The sequence below is a fragment of the Cynocephalus volans genome, chromosome 11, assembly GCF_027409185.1.
Source record: "Cynocephalus volans isolate mCynVol1 chromosome 11, mCynVol1.pri, whole genome shotgun sequence".
Taxonomy (NCBI): domain Eukaryota; kingdom Metazoa; phylum Chordata; class Mammalia; order Dermoptera; family Cynocephalidae; genus Cynocephalus; species Cynocephalus volans.
The window spans coordinates 129,592,372-129,607,574 of record NC_084470.1 but is presented as its reverse complement, the minus strand read 5'-3'; the positions used below and the strand labels follow the sequence as shown (position 1 = coordinate 129,607,574).

Here is a 15,203-nt window from a genome sequence, read left to right as displayed (position 1 = left end):
AAATAAATAAATACATACGTAGATTTTGACTGTGGATATTCCTCATTTTCATTTGTCATTTGAAAGACGTCTGCTTGAGTATTCAGTGCTTCTCCTACCTCACAGCCAAAGCAGTGATAGAATTTTACTCTTTCTACACAGAACATGGGATGATACTGAAGACAGACTATAAAATGATGAGGCATAAAAACCTGCATTGGCCTTTAAAATCTTTTTTTAAATCTTCATAAAAAAAAAACAACAACAAGGAGGCAAAGCCTAGAGTCTTTATATTAGTTTATCTCTATTTTATCCTTGTATGAAATTCTGACATTTAATGAAAGTTCTTCATAGAACAGAAAGCAATTTAGCACATAAAAATATAAACTGAAGAAGAAATGAATGGGTCTAATATCACTACTCTATGCCTATAGGTCTATCGCTTGTTTTTATTAGTTACAAATGCATAGTTTGAACAGTCAGAAAATGTTTGCTTTTGCCTCTTTTAGTTGGACATGTTGGTCTTTATCTCTCTGTTTCTCTATAACGTGCTTGTTTTTTCTACATTTTTTGTTTCTCCTTTTGTCTATTGACTTCTCACTCTGGAAGAGGAGGAATTAATCGTCTTTCCCACATAACCCACTACCTTTGCCATCACCCATCATTTCAAAATAGTTGGATCAAAATTCAGGACACAATACGACTAAGTAGAATTCCCAGATGAGATATATAGGATATACGGTTAGTATTTATTTCCTGCACATTTTTTTTATTGTTGATGGTAATTTTATATTCCTAGAGTTAATAATTGTCTTATTTTATGAATTGCTTATATATATACTTATCAATAATTCATCCCGAGCTCTTTGGGAATTATTTAATCTTTTTTTTTTTTAAAAAAAGACATTGTGATGCATGAGATATTCTATAGAATTCATCTTCCTAAAAAAGTCTTTCTGAAGCCTTACGGCCTGCTCTGGGTTTCCCTATATGCCTAGTGGTCCTTTTATCACCTTCCTGGGGGCCTCATTTACTCTTTTGGGTTCCATAAAATTTCTGGCTTCCTGAATACTGTGATTCCTTCCTTAGTTTGCTCATTAATTTTGGTGGGAGCAATATCCTTAGAAAGCAGGTGTGAGAAGGATATTTCTGGAGAATATGCATATTTGAAATATGATTTATTCTACTCTGACACAAGTTTGGCTGAGTATAGAATTCTAGTTTGAAAGTAACATTCCTTCAGAATCTTGGGGGCGTCGTTCCATTGCCTTCTAGCTTGTGGTGTTGCTGCTGAGAAACCCTAAACGATACGTTGAATGTGACCTATTCCACATCCTCTTGCTTCGACTCTCTGGAATTTTAGAGGATCTCCTTTCCCTCTGTGTTCTGACCTTTTACAATTGTATGCCTTCATCTGAGACTACTTTAATTCCTTTTTGTGGGCACTTGGTTACCCTTCCCATTTGGAAACTAACACACTTCTCTTCAGGGATTATTCTGGAATTACTACACTGATTTTTAAAAATTTCTCTGTATTTCTTTCTTCTGGAAATCTTAACAATTTGGATCTTAGACCTTCTAGACTAGTTCTCTAATTTTATCTTTTCTTTACCATTTTTGATGTTTTAAATTCTTGCTCTAATTTATCAGTGTGGTATACCTCAACTGTGGTATAAACTTGTTCACTTCTGCTATCATATTTTTAATTACCAAGAGTTCTTTTTAATTACCTGAATGTTCCTTTAGAAATATATTTTCCTTTTCATCTTTCATCTTTGTAATATCTTATGTTTTTAATATTAATTATAGCTTTTTCAATATATAAAATTGCTAATACATATTTGATATACCATATAATTTACCCATTTCAAGTTTTATATTTAAGATTATTTTAGTTAGTTGACTTTCAAATCATCACCATAAATCAGTTTGAGATGATTTACATCACCCCAATAAGTGCCATCGTACCTGGTAACTGTTAGTTCTCGTCCCCCTACCTTCCTCCTGCTTAAAGGAGAGGCAGTCACGAATGGCCTCTCTGTCTCTACACATTTGCCTTGTGTGGGCACTCCACATACATGGAATCATACAACATGTGGTCTCTTGTATCTGTCTTCTTTCATTTAACATAATGTTTTTTGACATTCATCCAAGTTGCAGCACACATAAGTAGTTTGTTTCTGTTGCTAAATAATATTGTCCATCTGTTCACCAGTTGAAGGACATTTAGGTTGCTTCCAATTTGGGGGTATTATTAGTAATGCTGCTAAGAACATTTGTGTGTAAGTTTCTGTGTGAATATACATTCATTCTTTTGGGTAGGTACCTAGGAGTAGAAGTTTTTACTTTATGTTTTAAAATTCTCTTCTCCCTCAATGGTCTACCTTTCCTACAGGGTTTTTTAATTTAATTATTTTTAATTAATTTAATTTGATTTTTATTTTAATTTATCAATATACAATATAGTTAATTTTCGTGTTCCTTTGCCAGTGCCTCCTTTTCCTCCCCCTTGCCCCCATCATCAACATCGTATCTGTTCACTTGTCTTAACAAGATCAAGGAATTGTTGTGATTGTTGTGTCTTCTTCCCCCCACCCCTGTTCATTTGTATATTTACTTATTTATTTTTATTAGCTCCCACAAATAAGTGAGAACATGTCATATTTCTCTTTCTCTGCCTGGCTTATTTCACTTAATATATTTTTCTTTAAGTCCATCCATATTGCTGCTAATGGTAGTATTTCATTTTTTTTTCATTTTGTTTTAATAGCAGAGTAGTATTCCATCGTATAGATGTACCACATTTTCCGTATCCACTCATCCAGTGATGGACATTTGGGCTGGTTCCAACTCTTGGCTATTGTAAAGAGTGCTGCGATGAACATTGGGGAACAGGTATACCTTCGACTTGATGATTTCCATTCCTCTGGGTATATTCCCAACAGTGGGATAGCTGGGTCGTATGGTAGATCTATCTGTAACTGTTTGAGGAGCCTCCACACCATTTTCCATAGAGGCTGCACCATTTTGCAGTCCCACCAGCAGTGTAGGAGGGTTCCTTTTTCTCTGCATCCTCACCAGCATTTGTCACTCTCAGTCTTTTGGATTTTAGCCATCCTAACTGGGGTGAGATGGTATCTCAGTGTGGTTTTGATTTGCATTTCCCAGATGCTGAGTGATGTTGAGCATTTTTTCATGTGTCCGTTTTCTTCCTGTTTGTTTATTGTGGTATCTACATGAGAGTGCTCCATAAAGTTCATGGAAAAATAGAATTAAAAGATAATATGAATCTTTCCATGAACTTTTTGAAGTACCTTCATATTCCATTTCTATGTTAGAAGCTATTTTGGGACAGCAGGGAATTTTTAGTTATCTTCTCTTATTTAAGGGTAAGAGACATAGATTGAAAGCTCGGGGTGATATTCTTTTTATTGTGAGTTTCATGGTGAACTTATTGGATTACTGAACTAGAGAATCTCCCATATCTGTATATTCAGTCCTTTTTATTTGGCTTCATCAGATTCCCTGTGGAAGACTGTTCCAATTTGCTGCTGAAAGGTACAGTATATAGAATATACCTTTGCACTTAGCTCTCAGAATTCAGTGTGGTACACCTGGCCCTCAATTGTGTCCAGTGTCCCCTAGTCCTTAGACCATCTCCACTGAATACACCTCCAACATTTTCCAGTGTGGGGTGAGAGACAGTAGCACAGCTTCTTGAACTGTTGGAGAGAATAGGGATCTGACAGATGTCAAGCAAGAACATATCAGTCTCCAATTCTAACTATTAAATGAAGTTTCCATCTCCTAAAATCTGGTGTCTTTCTTTAATTTGAGTAAGAGAAAATTGGCATTTTGAATAATGATGTGTTACATGAATTTCAGAACTTTAGTTCTTTTATGCCATCCGATATTTGAGAAAGATAGTGGAATGTGTGAGCCAATCTTACATGTCATTATATTCAGTAAGCTTTAATTTTGTGTTTTTATATAATCAGAAAAAAAGTTTCCCTTTTTATCCAAACCCCAGTGTCTCTATTGGGTTAAGATTTAATTGATTTTTATTTTTTTGGAGGCTTCCTGTTACAGGGATCCAAACCCTTGACCTTGGTGTTACAACACCACACTCTAACCTACTGGGCTGACAGGCCAGCCCCGCCCCCCCTTTTTTTTTTCAAATAGAAGATTAAACCAAGAGATATTCACTTTAATGGTATTTTTTTTAAATCTTGCAATACTATGATTGAAGGTAGATATTTTCATCATGTTATCTAAAATCGCTTAATTAAGAACACACAGAATATACTCATTCCTTTAATAGGTGATAAGTAAAAACAAATCTTTTGCAAGATAAACTTGTACCCTTTCATGTATCAGACTATAATTATTACAAAATCAGCATAGTGCTATTTTTGCCTTATTTACCAGGAAAACAAAAGTAGAATTCAGGCCCAACTGTAGTGATCAGTGTGCGTTAGATGTAGAGTAACATTAATTTCTCTGCCCGTTATTATATTTTGTTGTAAAAATGCTTGATGGTCCTGTTTTTTTATCTTTAATTATTTGTTGTCCTAATTTTTTTCTACATTAGGCAAAATATAAAATTTAAATAAAATATATGTATGAAAGATTAATTTAATTCAGTACAGGAAAACAAGGTGTATCATCTTTATTTAACTCAGTTTCCTTTTATTTTCCCAATGATAAGTGTTTTTATATAAGCTAGAGGTTTGGGAAATTATAAGCATTTTACTGAGGTGATCCTTACTTGGGATGGGCAAGAATTAAGCAACATGTAGTCAAATATTCTTTGATGACAATACAAATACTGTTATCCTTTCCCTACTTAACAATGTAAACAGCACACAACAAAGTCTTTTAATAATACAAAATGACTGACATGGATATGGACTTGACCAAGAACAGGATTTACAAAGTTCAAATTCACAAAGACCTCATATATATATAAGAAAAGAACATAGCAATACTCTGTTGTATGAAAATGTTCTCTGTACTTATTATGGTCAAAGAAAAGGTTTGTATAGACTGAATGTTTGTGTCCCCCCAAATTTCATATGTAAAAACTTAATTCCCAGTATAATGGTATTTGGAGGTAGGGCTTTTAGGAGGTGATTGGGAGATGAAGGGTCCTTATGTAAGAGGTCGTGGAGAGCTCCGTCCCGCTTCCACCCAGTGAGGATGCAGTGAGAAGGTGGCCAGCTCAGAACCAGGAAGCAGGCCCCCACTACACGCCTGATCGGCTGGCACCTTCATCTCGGACTTCATAGCCCCGAGAACCATGAGAATTCAATTTGTTGTTTGCAAGCCACCCAGTCTGTGATATTTTGTTATAGCAACCCATACAGACTAAGATAATGCTTAATTGCTTAGGTGTGAAAGCGCTTGTCTTTTCTTAACTTTTAATCAAATAATAATTTTTTGGATACAGTATTCTTAAAATGTTAGGCACCAATAGCCAAACCATCTTATGTATATATTTAACTGTCTGGAATGTTTTTCTCCAGTCATTCATTCCAGATTTTCTCTGATTTGGTCTTGCTCTTTGTGGTGTGAACCAAAGGAATCACAACCAAAGAAAACTCATATTCAGCAGGAGAGATGGTAACAAAACTTTGTTTAACATCCTAAAACTACAGGGAAACCACCTCAGAAAAATACCTCAGAGAAACTCAACTATTTCCTGCTGTCCTCAATATCCACTTACGGAAGAATCAAACTACACATTTTAACAAGAAAACAATCTAAAAATCTATGTGATTCATCTTATGCTTTCTAAAGATCTTTTCTGTACATGGATTTTCTGATTTTTATCACAACCTGGTTTAATGATTATATTGACTACTGAAATGCATATGAGTGATCTGAGCTTTACAGTTGAGGTAATTTTGCATAAGACCAAACACATAAACGGCTAACAAAATTTCTTTATAATTTATAATAACTTTGAGGTGTTTATAGAAGAAAAATATTTCAAGAATATAAACCATAATTTGTATTAAATAATTTTATAGATATTGATAGAATAGTGTCTTTATCCAAAATCTTTATTTAATAAAAAGTCTAATTTAAAAGATAATGCTTTTTACCAAGTATATAAAAACTCCTTAGAACCACATGAGGTGACCAAATCAAAAGGTGGATATGTTTTCAGCTGCATACAATCACCAGAAATTCTCCCTCCATATTAATTGACTCTAGTTTGCTACTAAAATTATCGAGCTTTCCTCTGAGAAGGTGTGGCATTACTCCTGGAGCTTTCTTTTGGCTTTAGAGTGTCTTTCAATCTAGAGATTGGGGAATATGGATTTCAATACTTACTAACTTTGCTTCCTTCCAGGTTGCTTGCCTTGAGAACTTATGTGTCAGAACTACAAAGTTACCTAGAATTAATTTGCTTCTGACAATCTTCTAGAAATGGCTAAACCTAGAACTACAAAAAGCATCCAGAGCCTAAAGTCCATAAACTCTAGAATAGCACCTAAGTGACAAAATTTTGTAAAATTCTGATATAGCTTACTAAAACAAATAATTGAGATGTTTTTCGCTTTTGAGAACTTACTCTACGTATTCAGATAACTTTCTTTTTCACTTTCTACGGCATTTTTCAGAAATCAATTTCCAAGTTTATGAATGATTGTATTCGTCAGATTAAACATCAAAACAAGAATATTTTCGTATTTCCAAACCTCAGATGTAGTGAGTTTCTGAGATTCAGTCCTGTAGATTCCAATGGGGACATCTCCAGTAGAAGAACACAACTTCTGATAAAGTCTAGCATAAGTTCTGATCCATAAGTCATCCTCAGTGATTTTCATCTATAACAGATATAAATTATTTACATATTAGATGTTTAAAAAATATTAAGCCCAGTGGTTATTTTTTACTTGCAAAAGGCAGAATTTATTAATATTTTGAAATCTCAAAGTAATATTTTATTAACTGTTTATATATTAACTTTATTTATTGTACTCTATCTCAGCTTATCCTGGAGATTCAGCCAAACATAAGAAATCCAAGTACTCAATTTGAGGCAGTATGACATTGCATTAATTCAATATCAGTAGGCAATAGGGCACTGGTAATTGACTGGGAGATGTTGTAAACTACATGGAGACTTTTTTTAATGGTGCAATAACTGGAGTAACTTAGTGGACAGGGTCTGCTGATGCTACAAAACTTTAAGTACAAAAGGCACTCCAGTACAAAAAATACTGGTCTCACTCAGTGTTCTAATAGCACCATACTGAGAAAATTCTGTAGTAGAATAAGCACAGGTCTAAGAGTTAGGAAACCTGAGTTCTAATCCCTCTTTGCCGCTTGTAAATCTGAACTGTTAGCAAATCATAGTATACTCATTTATAAAACAAAGGGGTTAAACTGTATGATCACTGTTTTCCTACCAAGTATGGCATCCTATGCCTAAACCTATCAGTCCCAAATTGCCAGCTAGGAAAAAATAAACAAACAAACCACAACTTGTTCTGAATTTTGTACAGAATGGGTATTTAATATGATTATTTAATATGATTATTAAAATAATATGTTTTCCTCAAAAAGTCTTTAAGAAATTAAAAAAACTCAGGTGAAACTCTTTGGATACACATTAGAAAAAATAATAGAAAAAATAATATATGACATAGAAGACTTAGCCAAAGTACACGGTAGATGAATTTCAGAACTTTTTATCTAAACAATCTTCCATTCCATTGATTTTTCACTTACAGAGCAAAGAAACCCCGATCCTGGTGTAGTGTCCAGTCCCAACAGAAGTCTGGTGATAGAAATCATATAATCCTTCACAAATGACTGCAATATAAACAAAGTATGTGTTTTTATATGTATGATATGCTTAGAACAGCCAGGAGTGTGAACTTCTAAATACTTCTAAAAGGTTATTTCTCATAACACATCATTAAATCTATGTAAAAATGAAATAATAAACTATCTTGTCAGTGACCTAAATAAACCTGTACAGTTAACGCTGTTTGTAAGGAAATATGGAAGTAATTATTATCTAGAAATATCTTGACATGCTTACATTATATGTGTGCTACTAGGCATGATAAATTAATTTTTAGATATTTTTGTAAAAAATACAAACTGAATTAAAATGGTACATATCATAAGAACTTGAAAGAATAAAATTAATTTGTAATGAAATATTTCAACCATTTTTTGTTTTTAGGATTAAGCTCTATGTTAATAAAATAGATTTCTAAACCACATTTACCACTTATTTTTGCATGTACTTTCTTTCCACACCATTCCATGATAATTGTAGCCTTTTAAAACAAATTTGAATCATCATATTTCCCTGAAGTGACAGTACATCTTTTATATTGACAAGTTTGAAAGCTAGAACACAGTCTTTACAGATACATAGACAACTTTACTAATAAAAAATTAAAGAAAATGTGATTGAAAATCATTACCAGTAGTTCAAGAACCATTAGCAACCTATCAAAAGCCCTCCTGAAGAAAAATTATTCTCTGGATTTTACTAATTCTGATGTCTGCAAATTAACTGTTTTTCAAACAAGTCACAATACAGTGATCGGTTAAAGCTGGTGAATTTTTAAAATGGAATAGAATACATTTCAGTAACATACAAAATAATAGAGCAATATCAGCAGAAAGGGTAAGTGTTGTGAGATTTCTGTTTGTAATACACACACACATAAAAGGGCATGTTGGATTGAAATACAAAATATACTTTTACTCTGTTACATTTTAAGAACTTTAAAAACTATAGTTCTAGTTTACTCTTTGTGCAGAAGCTTCACAAAAAACCCAATTTCCTGTATCTCTACTCACAACATAAAATTTGAAGCAAAAATGAAGAGGAAGAAAAAACTACTGCCTTCTACTTCTGCAAAACAGTTTTCTGTTTAACTTATATATTAGACTTCCTCATGAGACCTCATTTAAACATAAGATACTGTGGCTAAAAAAAAAAAATCAAACGGTGCATAATAACATCCAAGCATTTGGCTGCTATTGATATAAAATTTTCAGTTTCAACATTACTCTTGAAACCAGCCCTACCCTGCAGTCTAATCTCTTTAAATTACAACTATCTGTGTGTTTGAGGTGGGAGCCTTCCCTCCTGGAGTTCTCAGATAATGGGTCTAAAACTTTAGGGCAAATAGGAGTATTTATTCTCCCTTGTGCTTGTTCTGGCACTCATCTGACAGAAGCAGATGGTTTCTGACATTGCTAGAGGCATACTCATGGGCAAAATTAGCCCAAAGGCCAGCAGAAAAGCTTTAACTATTTTGGGATTAGTTTATTCAGTCAAGCAATCATAGAAGAGGGTACTTAAATACATAATCAAAAAGAACAGGCACAATAAAATGCATAAAAGCTTAATTTAAGATTAACATTATCAAACAATTTAAAGCCCTATGAATTTCTTCCTTTCCCTAAAAATATTTAGATATTGTCTGATTACTTGAATCAGAGAATATTATATATTACTACTGTTCAGTTTGTGGTAGAGACAAAAAGAGTACATTATAGCTGTGTGAAAGAGCATCTCCCTGAACCTCACAGCTGTGATAAAGCGACACTGTTAACTCGGCATTCAGGAACAAACTAAGTGGCACTTGGCTGTTGTAAAATCTTTTTTACATTTTTTGAAAATAGGCAAAATTAGCTGATGCTTAAAATGTCCTTGGTTTATCAGTTTTCTGACATCAATTTGGTATTTTATGCCAAACCTGAAAAAAAATGTGTACTATGAGAAATGATGACTTTTTATAACCTAGTATTTTTTTCTTTTCCTTATTTTAATTCTAGTAATATGCCTGAAATAATATGCAAAATGTATTAAAATGTCACAATAAATACTGCACGGCACTGCCACCAAAGAATGCCTAAAAGTAGTTTTCATCGGTTTTTAAAATAATATTTTTCTTACAAAATATTTTATAGGCAAGTGTATGTTATTAAATACATGAAATAAAATATTGAATTACATTCAGAGCCAATTTTAAGTCAACAGATCCATGAAAAACACTAGAAATAGTATTTATTTAAATAAAATCTAAATAAAATAACAATTTTAAAAAAGAAAAGAAATATCACATACACACCTGATACAGAAGAGTGTCCAACATGCTGATGCTGAACACCCTCCCAGCAGCGAAAGGCAGACGGAACATAAAGGCCAGATTAGAACCTCTCTCCCGTTCTTTCTGTTCAGAAATTTGAGATATAAAAATTTGTGAGCTTGTATGCATTTCTGCCTAGGTAAATTTTCTTAGCATATGTGAAAAAAGATATTCTCAGTATATGGTTCTTAGCTATAAATGCATCATTACTTCATCTGTAATTGTATTTTTAAAATATGCTTTTAATTTTTATAACCAAATTTTCCTAATCAATTTAAAAACTCAATTGTTAGGAAAAGTTAATCCTTTCATACATTAAATATTTACTTTTTCATATTTATTTACTTTTCATATATATTTCCAAGATGGTTTGAGGTGACAAAATAAAAGAAACAGATAAAATAAAAATCATGTAATCAAATGTAAAAATTACTAAAGTGACATAATGTATCATAACAGAAGATTTACTTTTAAGTATTCTCAAATGTTTAAAAAAAATTGCTATGGTCTGAATGTTTGAGTCCCTGCCAAAATTCATATGTTGAAATCCTAACCCCCAAGGTGATGGTATTAGGAGCTGCAGCCTTTGGGAAGTGATTAGGTTATGAGAGTGAAACCCTAATGAAAGAGATTAGTGGCCTTATAAAAGAAACCCTAGAAAGACCCTCACCCATTCCACATGTGCTATCTATGAACAAGAAAGCTGGCTTTCACCAGACACCAAATTTGCCTGCACCTAAATCTTGTACTTCCCAGTCTCCAGAGCTGTGAGAAATAAACATCTGCTGTTTGCAAGCCACCCAATCTATGGGGCAGCTGGAACAGACTCAGACAGACCTTTCACATTAAGTAGTCTCTAGCTTTCCTTCATCTCAGTTTCATGTCTCCATCTGCCTCTTAAGTTGTGCCAGCCACACCAATGTGCAGCTAAACTTCTGCAAATTACATGCAAAAATGTGTTTATGTGTACATGTGTGTGTTTGTTATGATGTATGGTGGTTTCTTTTTAAAATTCCGTTGCTATTATCTTCCCTTAATAAATGAAGACATGAAAGCAAATGTCAAATTTGTTTAAGATTGGAAGGAGCTTCTTAAGAATGTGAGTTAAACTTGTACTTAACAAACAGTAACCTCAAAAATGCTAGTAAAGGGCATGAGGAAAAATCACGATTTGTAATAATAATATGCTCATAATAAATAATGTTGAAAATCAAAAATAAATAATTAAATCTTAAAAAAGCCATATTTTTTAATTTAATAAACTCTACATTATCAATTAAAAATAAATGCTAGTTTCTTTTGTTGCCAACTTTCCTTTCCTAGGAAAGATTGATACAGCTAAGCAAATAAGAAGTCAACCTTTACTTTTGAGGCAACAGAAGTAAGCCACTATTTCTAATGTAGCAAATTTGAGGGTCCCACAGGAAGGGAAGCCTCCCATCTCCCCACGTTAAGAATGGGAGAGAGGGGGTGCCACTCAAGGGAAGAGTTTAAGAGATAAACTTTGGCAACTACTGTTCCTGGTTTTGATGATGATATGAGAGTGGCTTGACTCCTGGACGTCCCCTGGACAAACAGATGAGGTCGACATGGCTTAACAATAGCCAGGCTGAGGAGCAGGGGTGTTATTTCCAGCACTTGCATAGTGTCTATGTAGGTAAGCAGCCTGTCCACACTGTAAGAATATCCTCACTTGATATGGAGGGAGAAGGTAGGGTGAGAAACAGGCATGTGCTGCCCCATTTTTGCCCATGTCCATTGCATCATAATATATTCTCTAATGTATTAGCCTAGGTGTCAGGAGTGTTTAAAAAGCTCATGGAAAAGATTCGTATTATCGTTTAATTCTATTTTTCTGTGAACTTTTTGAAGTACCCTCATATATATATGGTGGGGTGAGGATCAGGGGTGCCCAAGGGCAGGCACAGATGGAGATCCAGATCAGCTGAGAACAGTGAGCAAATTTCAACATGTAGAAGAAGACATGGTATAAAACATCATCTGAAAATCAATTAGGATAAATACTGAGGAAAGCCTTGATTTAGAAATTACAACATGATTCCAATCCCAGCCTGCTCTCTGCTCTCTCAGTGTATAACCCTCTAGTCTCCGGCTTTCAACATAATCTTATGTTTTACTAAAATGAATTCCCAATCATGCTGAATAATCTTCTAAGTAGTAAATCAGGGTCAAAATTACTAACTAGTCAATCAGAACACCTCTGACCCTTTCCCTCCTCAGTCCATCCATTTATCACTAATCAATGCAATTATCCTATTATTTCCTCTTCTACATCCTACTGCTACAACATTTGTCAGGGCTTAAATCTACTATTAATTTTCCAATCTCAAGTCTTTTGTCACTCTAAATCATCCGACACAGTGCTGCCAATTAATCTCACTAACAATTCTGACAATGTCATTTATTGTTCCTAAATCTAAGCCCAGTTTACCCTACAATCAGATTTTCAGGAGATGACTGAACACAGAGGCAGAACTTCTGTGAAAAAGCAATATTTCTTCATGAAAAGGGATTGTCCTAAGAATGTCCTGGCAAACAAGATCAAATCAGTGACAAGCCTAGTGGATCAGGGTGAATGATATTTGGTGTTTAGTGGTTTCTTTCACTTGGATTATCCCTGGTCAATAATTGTCTGACTGAGAAGGTACATTTTCTAAATCCAGTGAAGTGCCTGCTAACTTTAATAAAGACTTAACTGACATTTAAAACTTTGTCTTTACTATTCACCTACGTTCACGTGATACTACAGTTCAATCACATGATATAGCACATTTACTTTTCCAAAACAAAACATTCTTTGGTTCAATTACATTCCCAATTCGCACATTATATTTTCAAACACAGAACCGTTACCCTTTGGAAATGAACCCTTCCTATCTCCACACATCTGAATTCTATGGATAAGCATCATTTTATAACAAAAATGCTAATTGAAAGTAATTCTGTTCATTATTAAAGGACCCAAACACTGATGTATTCATTTATTTATTAAATTAGTTACGTAAATATGTGTTGAGAAGCTACTTTATGTAGGGCATTATCCTTAGTGCTAGGAATACAGAGTTATTATATAGAACTAATAAATTCTTAGTAGTTAACAGAGAATTATTATGTGTTGACTATGGGCCAGGCATTAATACACAAAGAAAGAATTCATAAAACCATGAGTGGTACCTACAGCAAAACAGGCAAAAACACTGGGGTGAGTGTAAGTAACAATTCTACAGTCACGGATACTTTGGAAGGGCACCTACATTATCCTTTTGGTGAAAAAGTGAGAAACTGAATTGGAGGTGATGTCTAAGTTGAGATCTATAATTGAGTAGAAATTAGCCAGGAAATTTGGGAGAGTGAGTGATAAGTAGAAAGTTATAAACAGAAGGCCCAGTATGTGCTAGAACCTGAAAGTGTAAAAAGCCTGAAAGACTCGAGGAAGTGGAAGCAATTCCATAAGATGACAGCATAGAGTCTGAGCATGTGAGCTGGAAGGAGAGGTCAGAAATGAGACTGGAGCAGAAACCACGAAATAGACCTTAAAGTACCAGCGTACTTTTGACAAGAAAGGGGATGCCATGAAGAATTACACCAAAGAACAATGATCTAAATTGAAGCTGTCCCAGGATTAACAGTACATATGGTCACCCTACTTTGAAACCATGTGAAGGACTTTGAGTTTCATCTTAAGGACAATGGGGAAAACTAAAGCATTTCTAAGAGGAGGAGTGATATGATCATATTTTTAGAGTGCTCCCTTTGATGACAATGTGGAAAATGGATTGAGAATGAAGAGGGCATGGGAAGTGCTATGGGTTAAATATGCCCCCATAAGCTCACATAGTAGGAACTTGACCCTCATTTTAACAGTGTGAAGTGGGTGAGAAATCCAGTTATGGTATTTGAAAGGTGGGGCCTTTACGAGGTGATTAGATTGTGAGGACTGTGCCTTCGTGAACAGATGGATCCATTCATGGTGTAATGGGTGTGGTTCTGATGGCTTTTAAAAGGAGAGCAAGTGAGAAGTTTAGCTCCCTCTTGCTCAGGCATTTCTATCACCCTGTGACATCCTATGCTGCTGTGCAGAGTCATCACCAAGAAAAAGGCCCTCACCAGTTGTGTTCCCCGGACCTTGGACTTCCAGCCTCCAAACTGTAAGATATAAATTGTTTCTTTTTAAATTACCCAATTTCAGATATTCTGTTATAAGAAACAGAAACAGACTAATACAGGGAGACTGAATAAGATGAATTTGGGTGTTAGTGCAGCAACCCTAGTGAAAGATGAAGTTACCTTCCACTCTTACATTTGCAGAAACAGATCTTATTCAAAATATATTTAGACATTAAATTCTGAGAGGACATGATGATTTAATCTGATAGTAAAGCAGACAGAAGATGAAGAGGATACTCAGGTTTGGTAGATGCTGGTACCTTCTGTAAAACAAGAAGTGTGGAGGAAGAGCAGATCACAAGTGAAGATTTGAACTTGAGTTTTAACATTTGTGGAGATGTCCACCTGTTCAAAGTATGGATGCAACAGACAGCCTACCATACAACGGTTTGAAGCTTGGGTTTTGGAAACACACAAGAGTTTGAGTCAAGTGTTGTCACTTACTAGTTGTAGGACCTTGTACAAGTTACTCAGACTCCCTCTTCCTCAGTTTTATCACCTGTGAAATGGGATTCACATTGGCATCTACATCCCACTGTGCTTACAATAAATAAACAAGAGAAGACATCTACAAATATTGTACACATTAAGCACTTTATTAATACTATTTTCTGTTATTATTAATTCTTTGAATATACTAAATCATGTATCACCTCATAGACTTTGTCTTGCTTTGTCTCTTCCTGTAATGCTGCTTCCCACGCTTTTACTGGGCTGGCTTGGTGTTTTCACAGTAGCTCAAACACTACCTCTGCAGAGAGGCCTTTGTCACCTTATTTAATGAAGGACTTCCCCAGCTCCTCTTGAATATAACCTGTTATTACTTTCACAGCTCTTTTGGAATCTGTAATTCCTTGTAGATTTTTTTTGTTTGTTTTTTGATTTTTGTAAGATCTATTAATT

General features: G+C 34.4%; 1 protein-coding gene across 3 annotated transcripts in view; it reads right to left on the bottom strand.

Annotated features, from left to right (window-relative positions):
* KCNT2 (potassium sodium-activated channel subfamily T member 2) overlaps positions 1-15,203 on the bottom strand; it is a 388,988-nt gene that overhangs the window by 40,086 nt on the left and 333,699 nt on the right. For all 3 annotated transcript variants that reach the window (XM_063114556.1, XM_063114557.1, XM_063114558.1), the window contains 3 exons: positions 10,095-10,196; positions 7,723-7,806; positions 6,687-6,815 (listed from right to left, as the gene is read on the bottom strand). In XM_063114556.1, coding sequence (XP_062970626.1) covers positions 6,687-6,815; positions 7,723-7,806; positions 10,095-10,196 — 315 coding nt within the window. The remainder of the gene's footprint in view (positions 1-6,686; positions 6,816-7,722; positions 7,807-10,094; positions 10,197-15,203) is intronic.